Source organism: Styela clava, chromosome 10, assembly GCF_964204865.1.
Source record: "Styela clava chromosome 10, kaStyClav1.hap1.2, whole genome shotgun sequence".
In the NCBI taxonomy this organism is placed as follows: Eukaryota; Metazoa; Chordata; class Ascidiacea; order Stolidobranchia; family Styelidae; genus Styela; species Styela clava.
The window spans coordinates 7,703,446-7,725,488 of NC_135259.1; the positions used below are offsets into that span (position 1 = coordinate 7,703,446).

General features: G+C 33.3%; 1 protein-coding gene across 2 annotated transcripts; it reads right to left on the minus strand.

The window, feature by feature from the left end:
* Positions 1-2,367: 2,367 nt before the first annotated feature.
* On the minus strand, positions 2,368-21,406 carry LOC120337291 (uncharacterized). 2 transcript variants are annotated; one of them, XM_039405038.2, is made up of 27 exons: positions 21,357-21,406; positions 20,584-20,658; positions 20,056-20,231; positions 19,367-19,544; positions 18,748-18,882; positions 17,710-17,889; positions 16,940-17,083; positions 16,321-16,491; positions 15,870-15,971; positions 15,461-15,652; positions 14,977-15,060; positions 14,710-14,874; positions 13,817-14,011; positions 13,351-13,451; positions 12,645-12,819; positions 11,460-11,636; positions 10,363-10,554; positions 9,692-9,856; positions 9,126-9,226; positions 8,721-8,880; positions 6,706-6,851; positions 6,255-6,381; positions 4,952-5,070; positions 4,541-4,712; positions 3,860-4,019; positions 3,612-3,750; positions 2,368-3,366 (listed from the first exon to the last, which is right to left on the minus strand). In XM_039405038.2, the coding sequence occupies exons 2-27, from the start codon at positions 20,651-20,653 to the stop codon at positions 3,202-3,204; spliced, it is 3,891 nt and encodes a 1,296-aa protein (XP_039260972.2). In that variant the 5' UTR covers positions 20,654-20,658; positions 21,357-21,406; the 3' UTR covers positions 2,368-3,201. The 2 variants fall into 2 exon arrangements, with proteins under 2 accessions (XP_039260972.2, XP_039260971.2); XM_039405037.2 differs by having other exon boundaries at positions 20,584-21,403.
* Positions 21,407-22,043: the final 637 nt, after the last annotated feature.

Here is a 22,043-nt window from a genome sequence, read left to right on the forward strand (position 1 = left end):
GTCTTCCAACAGATTGAGAATGTGATATACCTTAGTGGTAACTATTAAATTATGATTTATTATTATGATTAAAATTTTTTGTATATAAATCTAAAAAAGTTTTTGCATAATAATAAACCAAAGTGAATCTTAGGCAAGTATTAAATTACGGATAGAAGAATGCTTTCATTCAATAAAGTTTTCAGAATGTGTTCCTTTTCAAGCCACTTCGCATTTTGTCACCTACTGTCTTTGGTCTAAAACTTTTCCGTGTGGGCTTTACCTTTCACTGACCAATTATGCGCTAAACAGCTCAAAGCTGAATCTGTGACTTGCTATGGAGGTATGAGTATAAATATATTGACCCTATGAGAGCTATGAAAGCATATATAAATGTGACCTAACTAGAATGTGATCACATTCTAGCATAGCAGATGTTGCAAATATTGATTTTAACGTATAATTTGAGATAATTCCTTCTTAGTAATTAACTAAATACTATTATTCTGTACTTCCATTTATGATACACATCACTCACTAATACTCTCTCTAACCTAATAAAACTTCAATCATCCACACAACGTTCTGTCGATACTGATGCGAATGTGTACTATTCCATCACTTGGTAAGGTAAACACCAAAAGCTGTATATTTACACAGCATCCTGAGTCGTGTTAGGTACGGAACACACAGCATCCTGAGTCGTGTTAGGTTAGGAACTCTTTAAAGTTAAGTTAATTTAAGAATTATTTTACCTAAATTGGTGAAAGTAAAAAGATAATCGCAATTTTTCCATTTTACTCTTTGTAAGCTCGGATTGAAATATACAAACACACTGCATTGTAGTTTATTTTTGTACGAAAATAATTAAATTTCCCCTATGATATTAAATCAGTTACGTTTAAATAGATCGTATTTATTTTAGAAAAAGAAACAAAAATATTTCCCCAGGAAAAATACTCTATTCGAACAAAAGTCCAGACGAATTTTTCGAGGCATTATTAACATGTTGTACAGACAATGAAGAGCATGGCATTTGCTGAGTCCTAAAATGTATACAGAATAAATTACTCATTGCAAATGTTACCCAAAGGTAGGTAAACAGACAGAAGCACATTCTCTACTTGTCTTATATTCAAGTGCTATAAATGGTGCCATCATTTGCGTAACTTGGAACAAAACACTACGACTTTTCATGATTTTTCAAGTAAAAAGTTACTGTACACGAAAACCGAATAACACATTGACTTGAAACTTGTAATTTTATGACTTGATTATACACGAAAATTGATGATTCTGCCAGCTGTCTTCACGAGAATCTAACCTATTTGATCATTGCGGTTAGGGTGCGACCCGCCTGTTGGAGACCTATTTTTTAGCCAGTTTAACATAATGGGACTATCTAACTACCTTTTTGTTCCAAATGCCAATATATGTTATCAATTTTATGTAACTAATCACACTATCTGCCAGAGATGAACTGCGTTATTATATTTACACACCCAGTTCAATTTTTGCACTTTAATTGTTTTGACTCGAACTCCCGGGTATTCCAAAATACGAAATCTTTGGTATGTCCTTCCACTAATTTAAGTGCGCATTTGGTGATTTCAGATCATTTTTGCTCATAACATAGATTACTTCACGCTTATTAGAATATCGCGATGATCAAACACAATAGACCACAAAATCATCACTCTGGCACGATCACTAATACTAATACCACACAATATTATCTTCCTCTAGTACAGTGTTTCAACCTTTTCGAGCCTGCCGAAATCAATGCCATTCCACAAGTTCCCGTCGTATTGAACGGTTGAAACTTGCGCAATCAGAATTTAATAATCGGAAGCTAATTTGTACAAGGCAATAGGAATTGATCATTGTAATAAACTGAATTCAAAAGTGGATAAAATGGTTCGATGATAAATCTAAGCGAAATTCTGCAATGAAATATTTTTGCCACTTAGTGAAATTCAAACAACAAGATATTTTGTGCCCATAAAGCAGAATGCATCTGAAAGCACGCTATCGATGAGAAGTATGTCCAAGTATGCCCATACAACACCTGAATCCAATGGCAGGTTTACTAAATCTTAAATCTGCGCTAGTCTACACACAGCTTAGCTATAGTATATATATATGTATATCTGATAGGAACTGTAGTTATTTTTTTTCTAATTATAAGGCTGGGGGGTAATTGAAAAGTTTGATGATACACGATTATGTTAGCGGACATTCTCGAACCCCTTGAACATATCCACTGAACCTCTGGGGTACGTTCGAATCCATAGAAATAAAGCTATAGAGTATAGACTGTTTAAAAATAATGATGTCATTTAAGCTACTAATGCATTAATTCAAAACCTACAACATATAGGAGACATATTTTTAAAATTGACACAGTTTTTATTGCTGCAGTATTCTGTGAAAGTATTTACAGGGAGAACAAAATATAGAAAAGAAATTAAAATAGGAACTTGTAATTAACGCTGAACAATTATATGTGTTTTAAATACCAACTACAGGCGTTAAGACGAACGATAAACAAACATTTTATTCAACTAACTGACATTATTAGAAATTCAGAGTTTGCAAACTGCACACGATTTTGATACAATATGATCATAGCAAGGTCGCGTGCATTCAATCATAAATAAAGGAGATTGATTTTTTAGTAAGGTAACCATTGACCACTAAATTGCCAAGAGCTGCGGTGGCTATATAAAACAAGAGAGCTATGCTCAAATATATGGACACGTAGCGCCACCTAAAGGCAATAATTTTGATGACGTCATAGCAACAACAAAAAAAGTAATAGCCTTCTGAAGAAAATTTTTATCTTTAACCACTGAAAATTTCAAAGCAATTGGTTCAGTAATCAAAGAGAAAAGCGACTTTTTAAAAACGTGTCAAAGAACAAGAATAAGAACAAGAACAACAACAACATAATATTGAAACGATCGTTATGTCCATTTCGTGTCCAATTATAGCGTGGTATACCGCGTTGGTGAACACCACTTGACGAGGTACTTGAGGCAGTTCTTGTCAATGCGATCAGGAAAACTGAGACGAAGTATCATAACCGAAGGTCTGAAAACATTCTGGCACATGTACACTGACATTGAACAGCTTGAATATTCCATCCTGACAGCATGACAGTCAATAGATATAAAGGTTAATAGCATCTTTAGAGTTGTTAATTTCTGGTGCGCGCTGCTACTAATAAGTGTTTTCCTCAATTGTGTTAAGTATCCAAGGAACGAAATAGAAAACATCCGTATAAAACCCTGGATAGACGACATCGTTGACCTTTGCACCACAGCCGAGTCCCCAACTGACGATGCCAACTTGATACCAACACGTCTCTCCTTCTTTTGATTTGATCTAAATGTAAAAGATTAGAAAATAAAATTATATATATGAAATGTGAAAACTCAAAAGTCAATTGATTACGTATAAAATGATTTATTGTCGTTCATTCTTTTAACAGCGTTCAAGGTATAATAATGTTTCTACTTTAATTTATTTTAATCAATTCTTGAACTGAACACTGATGTATTATGTATAAAATCTAAAGACATCCATTATTTTTTTTTAGCTTTTTCCGAAGTATCAATGACGCTACGTACCTTTCTCACGAGCGGCCCACCACTATCGCCTTGGCACGAATCCACTCTTTTCTTAGAATTAATTGCACAAAATATGCCAGGAACAAATTTAGGAGCACCTTTCCACGTGTCTTTCATAACACCCAGCCTGTCTTTGCAACTAAATAAAGAAATAAAATTTTTGGCTAGTTATAAATAACAGCAAGACCACATAAAAAATGACAATAAAACTAGTCAATCAAGTTTTAAAAATTGCTGAAAATTCATACTATGTAGTATTTTTAATTTCTAAAGCTCCTTGCTGAAGTCTTAATGACGTAATAATTCCTGAGAAATCGTCCGGTGTTCGCTCGGTAGTATGTCCAAAACCGGTAACTACTGATGGACTGAAATTGTTAAAGTCCGTACCCGATAACTTGTATTTTTCACCTGAAATAGTTAAACGGGAAACGTCTGAGTGTCATGTAAATAATACTTGCCTAATTAGAATATTTTTAGAAAAAGAAACTACTTTGACATCATGCAATATTATGTAGGCCTACAACTTATTATGGCAACTGTAGCTTTATTTACATTACACTAAGTATAACGGTTCTACCACCTACTGAATAAAAAAAATAGGCGACACAAAGATGACCCCTATCCAAAAGCTTCGGTCAAGACAATCTAACAAAAGTGAGTGACAAAAAAGCAATAAGTGCAACGACCATTTATTTCTACGCTTGGAGTAGATCACGACACACGTCATCACGCCACACACTCTTTTGCCCCTGACCAGTGACCGGACGGCGCACAATCATGTATAAAACGTACCTCGTTGAATATGAACATATATATATACATGATAGTAAAATGCAGTTCATTTTATTAAATCAAATCAAGTGTTTTTTATTTTACTTTCTACTTTTTTTTCATTATCTTCGCTGTCAAATTTGTTTTTATATACTTACCTTGTTTATCACAATCATCAGAGTCAAACTTAGAGGAAGAAAATCGAGAATCTTTGCAGTTATTTATACACGGTATACATATTGGTCGAATAACCTCATTGAATACTAATACACCTACTGAATTGATTATGAAATCTTCATTTTTGATAATTAAGTTATATCCCAGCTTTATCTTAAAACAAAAAATGAATACAGTAAAGTACAGTAAGATTCCTAGCTGAAGTAAATGAGCTCTATTCTTTAGAGTACAATTTTGTAAATCAATAAAATTTAACCGCGATACAATAGACTGGAGACCTTACATCACATATCATCAAAGGTAGTAAACTTTTTATTTCTGACAAAGAAAATTTGCGTAAAAATCAAGAAAGATTATATGTACTTCCTACACAGCCTTTGTAGTGTACTTACTAATGCAATATCGTTTTTCATATTATGTAGTGTAAACTTTTCATGCATTATAATTTTATCCGCATCATAGTATCTTTCAGTTCCAACTTGCTCATCAACTAATCGAATTTCAGTTATTCCTGAAATTCGACAAAAAATTTCAATGATGTTCGAGAATAAAAAATAGTAATATATAAATAATAATAATATCATTTTTTTTGTTATAAAAGGAAATCTAGATTCCAGATATCTCTCTCTAGTACAGTGGTTCCCGAACTTTTTAGAGTTGGGACCCACTATTTATTACCACAGCTTATGACGACCCATTTAACTTTTTGTGACATAACAAAGAACACAGCAATGGCTAATCATCGCAAAACTACCGTGTTTCCTCAAAAATAAAAACGAGAATCTGGAAACGAGACCTAATTTGAATTTTAAAAATGATTTCAATTAAACCCTACCCTAGAAATAAATTTAAAATGTGTGGCAGAGGAAAGGTTAAATGACCTGAGGTAAGGTGAAGATTATACCACGATTCAAGATTGTGTGATGTCACAATCACAATTATGACATTTGTCACTTGGTTTTTGTATGGGAAATACGAATAAAAACACGGTATGTCGGTTTTTATATAATGTTTGTTAAAAAATCTCTTGATTTTCTACAATGTAATTTTATTTTCAATAAATGAACACAAAAAAACCTCTTTCAAAAAAAAACATAGTGTTATTCTTCGAAATAAAGTAAATCTAAATCCTGTCTTAATTTCGGGGAAACACGGTAAGAAGTGCTGTACAATGTACAAAACTGCTATGCGTAAAAAGCCACATGGTCATTCTTTGTGTAGCAAATTTTTGTTCCTTTGAGAAGATCAGGAAAAGGGAACTTTTACAGATTAGAATTTAAATTAAATTTGATTTCTTTTGTTTTTTTTGAAGTTTTACGTATTCAAGTCGCCACCGATCCTAATAATCGGTATATTTAATCAAAGCTTTTTACATCTCTTCACGACCCACTAAGTTCCTTTCGCGACCCACCAGTGGGTCGCGACCTATAGTTTGGGAACCGCTGCTCTAGTAACAACCCCCGCTATGAGACTAAAAAAAATTATATACCAAGTGGTGTTTGAAAGAGAAAAGACAAAATGAAAAAAAAAGATGATAATCATTCGACTTGTCCAAAAACATTATACTGTTTATAAATACTGACTAGATTTTCTACAAATCCAATATTGTTCACGGTTTTCACAGCTTTTAATATTAAAATATCGTCTTTGAGATACAATAAATTTGTTCAATAACCTTATCTAATTAAAACATACCCATTGCAAATATAAAATTCTTTTGCCAATTCTTCTCTCTTCGTTTTGCTGAATCGAAAATATGAGATGCTGTCAGCAGCCAACGATTATTAAGTATGGACGCTCCACCTCGAACGTTGTCGAAAGTCTAAAAATAAATATAAAATTCATTAAAATAAAAAAAAAACTCAATATATAGTGGGATGTATACAGATGGACGATTCGATATTTTACTTATGCTGATTCTAGTATTTTTCGATATAGACAAACTCTAGAATTTTTTACTACAGATCTTCTTATCTGCTATTTTATATAATTATACAATCCAAACATATCGTCATCATTTGTTATATTTGAGTTTTTTCTTTTGTTTGATATTTGAAAATTCGTATGCTGGCGATAAAACAATATGCGTATATTCAGTATATTTATAATAAATCAAATTTAATCTATTATAACCGTTCCCCCTAACCTGACTGACTGTAGACTTCTTTTTTAGAACAACAACTTGCCATGGCCATGCACCTTCTATTGCATTTGTTCCTTCAATTACTCTAAGCACTTTAATTTTGTCTATACGATCAACATCACCAGCGATACCACATTTTGTGTAATCAACTGCAAAGTAATAAAATAGTATTGAAGATAAGTAACAAAATGGCATTCCGTAATAGGATGTTTGTGGTAAATGGAAAGGTGTTAGGGTACGTCACTAATCTTCTATCTTATTTTGTATGTTTTTGTAGAACAGATGGATTCAAGATACGGCCCGCGGGCCATTGGCCCGATGGACCCATTTACGTGGTCCGTGAGAGGCTTGCTATACCATTATTTTTGATACTGTTTCTTATTTTATTTGTAACGGTACCAACCTTTGGCGTTTTCGGTCTTGTGTTATGTGACTACGTCACACTGGGGTGAAGATTCGTCCGACAAGGATTCAAGAACGCGTTTTTTTTTCGGTGCAGTGTAGTGATTAAAAAAGTTACGACAGGTATTCCAGTTAGGGATTTGTTCAAAAAGAATTGTTTTAGAACAATTGTTTTAAATCAAGTTTTTTTGCCTGTTTTGTTCAAAATGGCTGTACTATTTGATTTTTTGTTTTAAATAGGTTGAAGAAAAATGAATGTAAAAACTTGCCAAGCGCTTCTTATTTGCAATAAATTTTTCAAAACGCCACAAATACCGACAGAGGCTCATGCACACCTTCTCAAGCTGTAGTTCAGTGGCTGGCGCAGTAAGACGCAACCGATAACGTAACGCCATTACGTAAACGACCCTGCGACAAAACCACCTTGCGAAATTGAAATGCGATCGAATAAATGAGTTTGTTTAATCTTGAAAAACTCTATCACTTCAACCTTAAAAACAAAGCTTGCTAAGCATAAATTAACCGAACAATATTAACCGTAATAATGCCTTCATATTACGAGAAAAATGTCAATACATGAACTCGAAATCCACATCATGGCGTCATAACAGATTATTTGAGGCGTCATTGCATCAGAGGACTCTAACAATTAACATAGGCCAGGCTAGGGTGTCTCATCCGCCGTCGATAAAAGCATATTCTTCATGATCGCAACCCACTCGTTTTGCCGAAGGCTGCCATCCCTCTAACTGATTTTGTAGTAGGCTTGTGAGCAAATTTTCATGATTTTCTTACTCAAAACGTCTCTTTGATATCACGGATAAACATCCCGGTTAAAATCTTATGATTTTTGTGGAGATACGAAAGTCGCGATAAATGTACGCAATAGAAGTAAAAGTCAAAATAGCAATTTTTACTTACATTTTTAAAATTATAATTCATGCTGCATGTACAGCTGCCCAAATGCAACGTTTTGGCGTAGTTTCGCGGCCATGTATTTCAATACAAAATACAGAAAAATTTGATTTAAAACAAGCCCTTATTTTAAAACACGATGTTACTTCTTTATTCAACACAATCACTAAATGGTTTGCCAATGTGGGCGCCACTATTGTACAAAACCAATTTGCTAGTTAGTAGTTACGATACCATTGTGGATCAATTAATTGTTGAAGTCCGTATTGTCTTCGGGTAAAAATATTTATCAAAAAATGTCTCTAGAGAAGAAACATTCAGCGAAATACAGAGTTTAAAACAGTGGCTCGCCGAATGGACGACCTATAAGAAAATCAGAAGTAGAACAAGATAACAAGCAATCGTTGATTCCAAACGAGCCTACTACGGAAACGATTAGCATATTTTAAAAGGAGCTATTCATATTATTGGAGTTGCACGAATATGTAAAATTATGCATGAATCGATCTTTACTTTGGCATCACGTATCTCTTTGATCAGTTCTTTAATTGAAATACGCCCTGGCAAGCTCAACTTCGAGTTGCTATAAACTTGTTAGTTTTCCGATGACCCGGCCTTTCATAACTAAAGTTTTACGCTTTGACCCATAGCGATACGCACGTGCACGCCCCTGTTATAAAACGAAACAGGATATTTCTTACTTGTTTTAGGTTTTGTTGGCAAAGGTGGCGGTGGAAATGGAGGCGGAATGCTTAATTTTCTGGCATCGTCACATGTCACGTCAACGTAGTCCAGTGACCAAGTAGAAAAAGGTTTGCAAGTGATTGTAGCTACTTCGTATCCAGAACACGTCAGAACAGCCTGTAGTTTAGATAATAGTTAATTAATAAACAGATTTTCTATATTCTAATAATATGATGAATAAAGTCCATATGCTCTCATGTATATGTGATGATATTTCTAAAGCTAAAGTTATGATCCTGCCAAATTTTCCTGCCAACAGCAGGAAGCAGATACTTGGGCGCGATTCCATATTTAAAATAATGGAGGCAACTAGAACAAACGCTTTCTTAGCGATGGAAAATCAAAGCAGCATATAGAAGTACCTCATCTCCTGTCGAAAATTGGATAAAAGCAACGTCGTCTTTATGACCTTGCAGTTGAACGCCAGTTTTAAGTAAATAGGTATCTAGTACGCAACCTCTGTCTGGAACAAAAATATATGAAAATATTATTACGAAATAAAATTATATCGTAAATACTTTTTTATTTTCAATACCCAAATATCCCATTGCGAATGTAGTATGAAAACAAGTAAAAAATTTTAACGCATCTAAATTTTTGATTTACGAATAAAATTGATCCCGGGATTGTTTGAAACCATAAACTTTTCGACGGATTTTAAATTTTCTTAAATGTATATATCAGTCAAACATAGGATTCTTCCTAATGCATCTGCTAAAATTTTAATTGAATAATGCGAAAGCGAAAAGTTTTCCTCTACTATAGCTAATTCAGAAAAGTTTAAATTTAATGTTTTTTTTTTTCTGTACTTTATTTTTTATTCATGCTGATAATAAGTGCTGAAATTCATAAATTTGAGGTCATTGATTTATTGTTATCACAAAGTAAAATGTGGATTTATAAATTTTTCTTTAAGAAGAACGCTAACCTTTGCATGTTGGTGGCGGCCCTGACCATTGACCAGTAGCTCCGCACCAAATAGTTCGGAATCCTAATATTTTGAAGCCTATTTGACAGGAAAACCTTGCGTATGTGCTTGCTGAACTGTATTCAACTGTGAGATATTTGGATAGATTGATGAGTTCCGGACATCCTGAAAATAAATAAGCATTGACGTGGTAAATTCTTTTTTGTGCCAAAAAAATAGGATTTTTTCTTCCACGTAATAAAATTCGAATATATATTGAAAATCTTACGAATATCTTTGAGTTTTTTCAAGTTTCATATCGATCGAACACTCGAAGAATGTTTTTTGTGAACAATCGAAATTTTTGCCATATATCAAATATATGCATATATTTTATTATCATGAGTGCGCGTTGTTTTTAGTTGTAACTTATTCATGCTTGCAAGATAAATTCCTGGAGAATGATTTTTTCCAGTTTTGTATTTCAACACAAGCTTTCCACCTTATCCCGAATGTCACTGATGTAGCTTAGCTATTCCGCACCTTGAAGTTTACCAGAGTTGGATGCGTATAAGTCAATACAAAAATGTAAACATTTCATAAATGAATATATTATGCTGTTGACCATATTGTATTTAATATTCAGAAGAATATTTTACAAATCTTGTGTTAGAATTCGATGTGATAATTACCACATGTTGGTGTGGGATTGTCCCATACGTTCATCCCAACGCATTTCAGTGTCTTCGATCCGTGCATATGCAAGGCTTGCCTTTTGCATCTGAATGTTATTGTGGATCTTATTGCATAAATATTGTCACCTTGGAGACTGCTTTCTATAACTTGGACACTCTTTGAATAAGGTGGCAGATTACAAAATTGCTCTGTTAAAACAAAAGTTATACTCAATATATATATACAGGGTGTCTCAAAATTAAGTATACACTTTTAATTTTCAGAGCGTTCATTTATTCGGAAAACATAAGTAGTCGAATTTAGTTATTGTTTGAATTTTTACTGACCCACAGAATGACAATGAGTTTAACCCAACAAATGTGATGCAAAAAGCATAAAAATCAATAAAAACTCAACACTTCCTTAACAGAGAATTTGTAATTAATTCGGCTCTGAATGCTTCCCTCGGACCGTCCGCTGCTTGGTTTTCCTGATTTTTGTGCATCAACTACAGATCGAGTTTCCATAAATTTACGATGAATTGCCCAAAAATTTTCGTCGTGTAGTAACCGAATTAATAACAAATTCTCTGTTAAATTGGCGCTCAGTTTTCTTACTGATTTATATGCTTTTTGCCAAACAGCAATTTAGCACCTCATTTGTTGGCTTAATCTCCTTGTCATTCTATGGGTTGGTAAAAAAATGCAAATATTACCTAAATTTTACTACTTATACATACTATGTTTTCTAAAGAAATGAACGCTCTACGATGAGTACCTGAAAAGAAAATCAAAATTGAAAGTGTATACTTACTTTTGAGACACCCAGTATAGTCCTTCGAAGGAAATAAGCAAATGTGTATATAGCAAAAGTAATTCAAATACAGCATATAAACGTCCCGACAAAGAACTTGCATTGAAGATAGTTATACAAGATGACCCCAATTAAAACCATTACGTTTTTATGCACTTTATTTGAATTAACTTGTACATTCGCCAGTAACCCTGGCGAATGTACAAGGTAATTCAAATGCCCCCTGCGCGGTCAAAAACGGTACAATACTTCACAATACCCAATATCTGGTAGGTCCTACTGAGGTAATATAGTAACATACCTAAACATTTCGGCAACTGATCAGACCATTCACCGTTATCCTGACAATTCAGCTCAGATGCTCCTTGCAATTGGAAACCGGTTTTACAAAATATAACAATGAAAGTTCCATCTCGATACTGACGCATGTTGGATCCTTCCGGCGCTGTTAATGGTTTGCATTTAGTTCTGCTAGGTCCTGTTGAAAATAGAAGAGAATAAAAATTTTGTGATAATGTTGCTTCATGGGATGTTATCATCAATGCCTCGTGGGTTAAACATCATTTCTGAAGTACATGAGTAGTCGTTTGAAATTCAGCTAGCGTTTATTTGAGCAAACTAAGCGAACCGTAAAATGCCAGAGATTTCAGAAACGAATGCAAAGGCCAGTACCTGATCTAGACACAAGATGGATGCGTCTTTATTATATATAATTTATGTAAAGTGTAACTGAAAGATCTATAGCGGTTCTCAAACCGTAGGGCGCGCCTCACAATAGGAGCGTAGACAACTTTTGAGGGCTCTCCAGAAGTATGTGCATCAAGATGGCGGACACCGGAACGTAGTATGAGTACCAGGTTGGGATTAGGCCATAATTTTATTCCAATTTTCTCCTATTTGAGTTTTATTACGAGTTTGGGGACTAGCCAAGTGACTCTTGTAGTATTTGTGCCTGAAATTTTATCCTAATTCTAACCAGGTACACATACTACGTTCTGGTGTCCGCCATCTTGGTTTGCATAGTTCCGGAGTAACTCTTTGAGGGAGTGAAGCTAATTAAAAATAAGACTATTTGTTAGATTTGAACTTTCCCGATTTATTTTGGTTTCAAATCTTTTTATTTTTTTTTTCATTATTTACACTTCATCCACATATTTTCAACGTGTTTTTCAAATTAAACAATTTCGCCTTACTATTTGTTATTTGTAGCTTATTGTTAGGGTTAGCTAGTTGTAGCTAGTTCTCTTTGAGGTGGGGTGCAAGACTTGACAAATTCTAAAAAGGGTGCGCGGCTTAAAAAGTTTAAGAACTTTCCATGATGCTTTGGCACAGGGGCGGGCAACTTCTCTAGTCGGCGGGCCAGATGTGAAAAAATAAAGCCCTCGGCGGGCAGGATTATTACAAAATTATTATTATTGCCCACCCCTGCGGGCAGCATAAATAAAATCATACGAATAAAACAAAAATTGTCTACATCAATGAATACCTGCAAATATTCGTGAACTGTCCGTGGTAGACGTGAGAGTAGTAGTAACTGTAGAAAGAGTAGTTGGTATAGCAGTGGTAGAGCGACATTGTACCTTACTGTAATCTACTGACCACCTTCCGTCATCGCGACATCTTATGGACCTCACTATCCGATCATAACATTTCAGATTTATCTTATAAAACAAAATTATTGAAAGAATTAATGTTTAAATAATAGTTTATTCCAAATTTAGTCTATACAGCATTTTTGATAGAACACGGTTACATTTTCGTATTTTTCTCTAAAAGCTATCCATTAGAGAATAAATTTAATTAATAAATTTATATTCTCGCCTCCAAAGAAAAGTGATAGCAGACATTGATAGTATATAAGGCTATGTATGAAGCGCAGAAAGTTGAAAGAAATTCTCCTCTAGCCGCTTGTAGCGGTGTCTCGAAAATGTCGTGTCCCACATGTCTCACTTGTTTCACATTGCCCTGGTACAAGTGAAATACGTGGGACAAGTGAGGCACGTGGAGCAGGTGGGACAAATGGCAGAATGTCCCAAAAGGTTTTTTATCAACATCTGAAGAAATACCGGATATGTGTCTAAATGTATATTTTGAGTTTATTATTACTATTATCTTCATAATAGAACATAAATTTAACATTGCTATTATCAACATTTGCTTTTCTGAAAATAATAACTTATACATATCAGTACTTTTCCTCCTTTCTTTTTGATAATCTTTTCTTTCTTGTCGTCGTAGTTTTCAACAGTGACTCGGTTATTCAAATAGAATTGATCAAGTATGCATTTCCTCTCTGAAATATAATGCAATTTTTAATAGTTCGCATTGCTGTAAACAAGGTACGCAGCAGCCACTTTGAGGCAGAGGGTTGAAAAAGTTGGACTGACTGTAATCTCTCTGATTAGGCATATATAATCTCGTTTGTGTTGGGTTAGAGTTCATGACATGGGCAAACTACGGTCTGCCCTCACATGACCCGCCAATCTAGGTGCCAAATTTTTGTCCCGTGGTTCAAAAACCTTGCCAACCCCTGGGTTAGACGCTAGTCTAACAATGATTTAATTAAAATAGGTATTTCTAAAGTGCAATGCCAATAAAATAACATCATTTCATTACCATCGCGCTCATTGGTGAATAAAACTATTGGTTGTTTCTTACCTGGGCGTGAACGGCACGAAGGAACATCGGCTGACCATTTCTGAGCTTCGTTGCAAAATATTTGTTTCTCACCCATTAGAATATATTTTTCTTCGCAGTTAAAAGTAACTGTGGAATTTATTAAACGAAGTCTGTCTGACCGCGAGTATGAGGCAACAAGATTGGAGGGTAGTGTAAGTTCCGGACATTGTATTGCTGTGAATTAATGAAAATTAAAATAGAATATGGAGTTGATAAATTTTTTGAGACTTCCGGAGGTTAGGCTACATGACTGTTTTTAAGGATCAAATCCAGATATGATCCGTGCTTTCTACAATCATTACATACACACCGGCTGTGGAATTTTATCTCATAATAGTGCAATACGTTGGGTGTCTCAAAAATGTCATGTCCCCGCGTGTCCCACTCGTCCCCCATGTTTGTCCTAATTGTCCAACGTGTATCGCTTGAACAACCATTTTTTCATGTCTGTTCCAAACAATCCAGATGATAATTAAATATTATATATCAGTATCGGAATACCGAAAATTCGGTATTTTCAAATATCGGCGTCTCGATATCGGATCATCGAATTGAAAAATATTTTTTTATAAATAATAATTGCAATACTTTAATTCAATCAGGTGTAGTTCACTTATACGCCAATTTTCACCACCTTGAAACAAGTAGGGTACGTTTGGAAAGTGAGACACGTTGGACACGTGGGACAAGACATGTTCAAGACACCGCAATACGCCATCACATAGATAAACAGCTGAATGAAGAAAAACCAATTTTTTTGTCTGAATTAAAAATATGACCAGAACCATAATATATAAGGCTTTTGACCAAAAGCTAGAACAAATGTAAAATCTAAAATACAATCAGGAATATGGAGAATAAACATAGCATACCTTCGCATGTAGGCGCACTGGTAGACCAGACGTCACCTTCTTCACATTTCAATATTCTACTCCCAATAAGTCGATATCCAGATTTACAGAAGAAAGTTGCAAATTTGTTGTTCGAAACAGTCATTTCGGAATTTGGATTTGCTGTCAATCTGGGACAATTTGCAACTGGAAAAAGGTAACTTGCGTAATACATTGAATGCATCGAAGATGGAAGTTTTTTTAAAATATTGTGTATATGTTATAATTATTAATTATATATTTTATTACCTCTTTGGCAAACGATATTCAGTTTTGACCAAACGCCGTTTTCCTGACAGAACGCATAATCTTCCTTCACTACATTTTTGTATCCTGTAATGATAAATAAATTCGTACCGTTTGACAATGCAATTGAATTTTGGCATATAATCTCCCTATTCTGAATCATTGTCTTCTTTATATTGGTCACTACGTGAGTTGATTTGTTTTTCGATACACGTGATTTCGATGTAGAAAAGGGGTTTTGTGAATGTAAGAATTATCCTTAATTGCCAATCCAAAAGTTTATCAGTGAATGTTTTAAAAATAGTTATAATAATATGTCTTGATAGTCCTTCAACAAAATGATAAAAACATTTTACATACCGCTAAATTAAAAATATTGCCTGGTGCTAAAACGAGTTTATACGAACATTGTGAAGTGGAACGATTTTCGATAATGAGCAATGAATTCAATAAAATTGATAAATAAATTCAATAAACTTCCTCAGACCTTCTGCACACTTATAATGAGCTTGCAGTATTCCGCTTTTAGACGTGTCGATCGTTGGTGAATCTGCAGATATTGATTTATCGGAAGATTTTGGAGGTGTTCCACATTTATTTTCCAAACAACTATGCCGAGGTGTAGACCAAGTGTAATCTTCATTGCACTTAATTTTTGAATCTCCGAGAAGAATGTAACCTTTGTATAAAATAATTACATACTGTATCATTAATATTTGTAACCAGTATATATCAAAAATATAATATAATGTAATATAATTTATAATACATATAATTATAAAAGTTGAAAAAGTAAAATACTACACGTAATTATAGTAGGATTGAATATCCATCCTTTTTGAAAACTCGGTTTTGATTGTTGTAAATACAGAGGACGAATACAGAATACTACCGACCATATTCACAAACGTGGTGAACGACATCTCGGACATCATATCCTAGTTTTAGTGATATTGCAAGTGAGTGATGGATGATGTTCGTCGGGGGCTTACATCCACCTTAAAAATGAGATTATTTGTTGATATTACGCATGTAACATAAAATGGTATTATAAAATAAAACTATATGAAAAACATTCCTACAAATTGGATCTAAACAATTGGCGAGAATATAATATGCTAGAAAGCAATCCTCACATATATGGACATAAAAATGGCGAAACGGTACGGGTATGGTAAATCTTCTTATCTGAACACTGATTTTACCGCACAGATCGTCGGCGAAACGTGACGGAGGAAGACAATCGTGACGTAATTTTATGTGTTTCCATCCCCAAATAAGTATCCTTTTTAATTGAAATAAAACTTCGAAAATTTCAGGTGAGACATTTGAAAATGAAATACTCACGAATGCACGTTGGTTCAATGCCAGACCACTTTCTATCAGTTCTGCATTTCTGGAATATGTCACCGTAAATATAATAACCTTCCTTGCAATCGTACTGTAATTTTTGTCGTCTATCTCCATAATATTTAGCAATTTTTGGATAATAGACTGAGGGAAGATAACAATCTGCATCTGTCAATAGGAGGATAAAACTGCATATAGGCACAAGACTGCTGTTGGCTCATTGCGGATCCAGTATAGGAATAAATGAAACTTTTTGAAAAATAATGTAGAATCGATTTCCCCCTTACTCGTCTATATATATATATTATTGTTTGATTTGTCGGTAGTTTAATCGTTATCAGCTACAACGACTTACTGTATTTAGGTAAAGGGTAATCCTGAAGTATTCGCACCACGATGTCGCACAACCTGAATCCTAACCTGTTACACGACCTGAGTTCAGGTGGTGCGCCATCTTGGTACGCATACTTCAGGAGGTCCAATTAAAGTTTATTTCTTTTAATACAAAAAAAGTAAGAATATCAAAAATATCAATCGCGGAAAGGTAATAGCTGCAAATTAATATTGGAAAGAATATAAATTACTTTAGCTCAAAGTTTATCAAATTATAAATTACTTGGATTGAAGCAAGATCGACCACAGTGGTCATCACAAAGACATTCTTTCGATTTCGCCTTGCAGTCCCATTTCGACGAGCATGGTTTCCTACACTTTCGTCCTGCTTCAACTAAATGAATGTTTTTGGTACATTTCTCGTCACCTGTCGCAAAAGGAGATAATGTTTATTCTATAAAATTAGGTGCAAATACGTAAAAAATATGGAGCAAAAGCGTGGGAACAATTTCAGTAAATCATTTCACAATGTAGTCAGATTGATAATATAATTTCTTCTCACTTGGTATAGCACATGTATTATGGAGGTGAAGCAAACGTACTTAAACTAATACTGTATGTCAAATTCTGTATTTTATATTGTAAAGAACTTTACTCAATCATTAAAATTATAGGCAACAGTTTATTGATTCAAATACGGGGAACTAAAGTGAACATAATAGCTGTGACTATAAATTCTGCATATCCGTAAGCTGTTTTATTCGTTAAATTTCTATTTATTTATTTGGGAAATTTGGGAAAAATCTGAAATGTTGTTGGATAAATCTTAAACTACGTTCGAAACAAATGAAGTGCTGTAAATGTCACTGAGTTTATTTTCGTTTCGAAGCAGTAAACTGAACAAGGCCCAAGGCGTTAGGGACTTTCTGACATAAAGTATACATCTGCTATAAATAGAAAACTCAAATGACGATTTCTATTGGGGCATCATAGGAAAATTGCTCGTTTGCATTGGTTGGATAAACGTTTTCAGTAATTAGGAAAAAGGAATACCTATGTTTTCAACGATCTTCATAGCTTGCCGACATTCTGCCATTGTTTCGCAACATTGTGTTGAACAAGCAGTTAAGTCCACGTCGTAAAATCCAGATGCTACGAGGGCGACAATATTTTCGCAAGAAACTGAATTGCACTGCGCTTTTGGAATACATGAAGCTGCTATAAGACGTTCACCTAAAACAAAAACAATATGAAAAAATGATTACAATATTATCTTAGGTGTAAAGTATTCAGGTATTGTGTTCTGTAATTCAAATTCAAATAAGTAATACATTTCCAAAGTTACCCGAACAGGTTTGAAAAAATATTCATCACTTTTATAATATACAGCGTTTTCACATATATTTTAAAGAGAACAGATCATATTTCAAATACTGATATAATTAATTCGAATTTACGTCTACCAGATGATTGCCCCTATATCTTATTGTAAAAATGTCCACTGAAATTATGCATAGTATTCCTTTGATTCTTTTTCATTACGTGTGGCAAAAAGCTCCATTGCGAAATTCTTTCGTAAAGCATATAGCTGCATTTAGAAAATAAATTGTTGATATCTGTTACAAACGTTGCTAATATTTATTTTAAAGGAATCTCAAATATTATTTTGTTTCAAATCAAAGTTTTATTATTTTTTACTTTTTCATATTTTTTCACATTGACATATATTTTTTTTAACTTGAATATTTTAAATACGATTACACATTGAATATTCAGTGTAACATGTGCAATAATACTTTAACATTCACATATGTTTAGAATCTGTATAACGTCGGAATTTCGTTGTATCTAACTAAAAAAAATTAGGCAAAGGCCAAAATATTCAAACAGACGTTTAATATGAAAATAAGTCGTCCGAAGAATGACAATTTCCACTACAGGGTATAATAAGGTCAACTCGAAAATAAATGAAACAAGGAATAATTTCTAAGATGCAGTACTTTTATTAGGCTGATCTATTTTGAAATAACAATTTCATCTGATATCAGATGCATAATATTAATGATAATTCTTAGAAAACACCTCATTTACCTCCTGATTGCAGTTTGAAATCTTTCATAACAAGACAGCTTTCATCTTTTGAACATTTGACTTCAATTAGGTCATGATCTTCATAGTCAATAATAGAATTGTAAATATGAATTCCACGAGGGCAGGAGGCCAGACCTATTTTGGGTAAAAAAAAAATCTTTTACCTAAATGAACTGAAATTGAAATTGCGGATTATGTTTCAAATTCACAGATTATAACTATGAGGCTGTAAGACAAGTCGATGACGTAGAATCGTGCACAGATTGTGTGAAAGTGATCCAACTGATTACTCTCATTAAGATATGTTTTCTGCATTGTTCCAAACTGTTCTCATGTTTCGAAGGAAATTTATAAACTATTTTTTTCTACAATTATATATTCTCAGTGTTCTGATATAACATTTATACTACAGCAAGCTTTTGGTAAGGAATTGTGTATAATCGCCACAACAAAGCGCAAATCAGGATCAAAAACTTAGCTGCCATGGTGCCTTTTTTGTGTGTGTGATCAGTATGTAGGCGTCATCATTGAGACAACTCGACATAGCGATTTTTCATAAAAATGTTGTATTAAATAGAATTAATAAATAAAAATCAAGAAAATATAAGTTATTTCCTACTTTGTGAAGTTACATCACTGATGGATCTCGAGCTTTTTCTTGCTTTTTGATATCGAAGTTCAAATGTGGATAAAGGATTGATAACGAAAGCTATCAAACGTATCTTGTTTGTTTTGGTTTCGTATGTTACTTCAAACTCCTCATTGTGAAACACTTTTTCCAAAGATCCATCTGTTAGCTGATATAATTGACGATAGAAATAAGGTGCATTATGTTGTGCCAGAACTTGGTTCAAATGTTGATAATCTCCGTGTTTGAGAAAACCGAAACTTCTCCAGTTCGACACACGTAAAGACTATTATAAGTTTTATTGATTTGAAAATGAACTTTAAAGATCTGAAGCATGAAATCTCTTCCACCAGGCTATCGCGTCTACAAACGTTAATCAAATAATAAAAGTTTAAACTGATAGGATTTGTTACTTAATTTTTCTGAAATGTTACATTTAATCTAAAAGTCACTAAATTACACAATTTTTGCAATATAAAATGTGGAATAATAAATAAGTGTTTTTACGTTAAAAATTTTCAATACGCATTTGCAACTGACACAGTTGATGAAACAAAACGATTTCATTCCAAGTAGCTTCACATACCTCAAACTAGCAGGTTGATCTTTGCTTAGAATAAATAAAACAAAAACAAAAAAACAGCCGCTTAACAATTCTGTCATGAAAATTGTTTTCTTACCCATAACGTATCTGGTCCTGAAAATTTTATGAATGGAAAGAATAAGTTGATAGTTGTGCCTGGATCAGTTTCCAAGTGCCACGTACATGTTAAGCTTTCTCTATCTCGTCTCGACCATGTCTTCAGTGATATAGTCTTAGCACCGGCGCTCACTTGCTCATTGAACTTACATTCATCTACAACAATAAAAGAATACTCACTCCATGAGCGGAATTATAGAATATGAACCCAAGTTTTGGGGGTATAATTTTTAGTAAAATCACAATTATACCAATAGCATTTAAAGAATGCTTAATTTTCAGGAGGATCTAAAGGAATTGCTTTGTCGACGTTGTCTGACAAATTATTAGATGATTTAGTAACTTAGTTTATATTATTTGAATTTTACTAGTTTAGACAAAGTAAAGGCTCCTAGAATAATAATCTTTCATCCTATAAAATTTGGCGAATTTGAAAAAAAATTGATAAAATAAACCTAAGATTCATGAACGAATAAGTCTACTATTAATATATAAAAAAAAAACATACCTTCTCCGTTTATCTTCAACGTATTCACAAAAAGTAGACATCCAGTAAAAATCAAATTAATGCAATTCATCTTTTCTTTAAAAAAAGTACTGATGTGAAATAAATATTACCGACAAATAAATTTTATTCAGATGGCATGGCGGAAAAATCAGGCATAAAAGTTTGATGTTGTATTACAGTAATCAAATTATCCAACGGAAAATATGTTCAATTCATTCTACTGCAGATATTTACTTCCCTATTTTCACTCAGAAGATAAATTTTTTGTCCATTTAGTTATTTTTCAAGTGACAATTTACCAAACGTAACCAAATGTTTCACGAACAACGTACCTAAATATTACATATTCACTAGAGTCAAAATCGAATAAAAATATTCAGCTTAAAATATCATCGTAATCTTTTAACTGGTTCCGTAACGTTCAATTTCGTATTGTGAGTTATATTTTGCAATTCAATTATAATTCAACCACAAAACCGATATGTATTGTTAATTCCATTTTGATTACTTAATTTGAAATATAGATATATAAGTCACATATTTCTTTGCATGATACTAAAATTATACTATCATATAAAAAGTTAAAGCAATAACATTTCAGGGAAAATGCAAGTCGACAATATTGCTTAACAAAATATAAAAAAATGTATAGAACTTTGTATTAGTACCAGAATCGCATGTAACCTCGAAAGATTCGTATACTCCATAATTGCTGAAAATAGTATTAGACACTTTTCTGTCTGCAAGAATGATATCTTATTATTTTACTCTACCTGATAATATCTTTGAATAATATCGAATATTTTAGACACAGTAAAAATCAAAACACTCAATCTGCATGGACATAACAACTGTAAGAATTATTAGCATTAAGTAAGTAGCCAAGCCTTACTTGTAAAATTAAAAACGCATGCTTGAGGCAATTTACGATTTATCGCCATTAAAATGCAAAACAAATATACTGAAATGTTACAGTAAATCTTATGTAATTAACTTACTTTGCACAATGAATCGTATGTTGGCTAAATAGGCAAGTCTTCAAATGAATCTAAAACACCTATACCGTAAACGTGAATAAGCTCTGGAATAAGCCATTATCTGTACGGTATGTTTACAAGGTATAGTTGATTTTTCAAATATTTCTGACAGCATGTCTTCGAAACTATGACTTTGGTTTTGTTGTCATACGTGATAGCCAAACTAGAACATGAGTCACGCGACAGTGTTAGTAAAGATCGTATATTAAATCAAATATGTGTGTTTCTTTATATGACTCTACAGTAAAATTATGAGGATATTTTTGCTTCATGTGTAGAATGATTGCAGGTGGTCTATCAACAAGTCAAATAATAACTACCTGTTATAGAGAAATATATATTTATATTTACCCGGTGAGCGAGAAAATCTGATAATTGTTCTTAAAAAATAGCAAAGTATAAAATGTCGATTGAAAAGTGAAA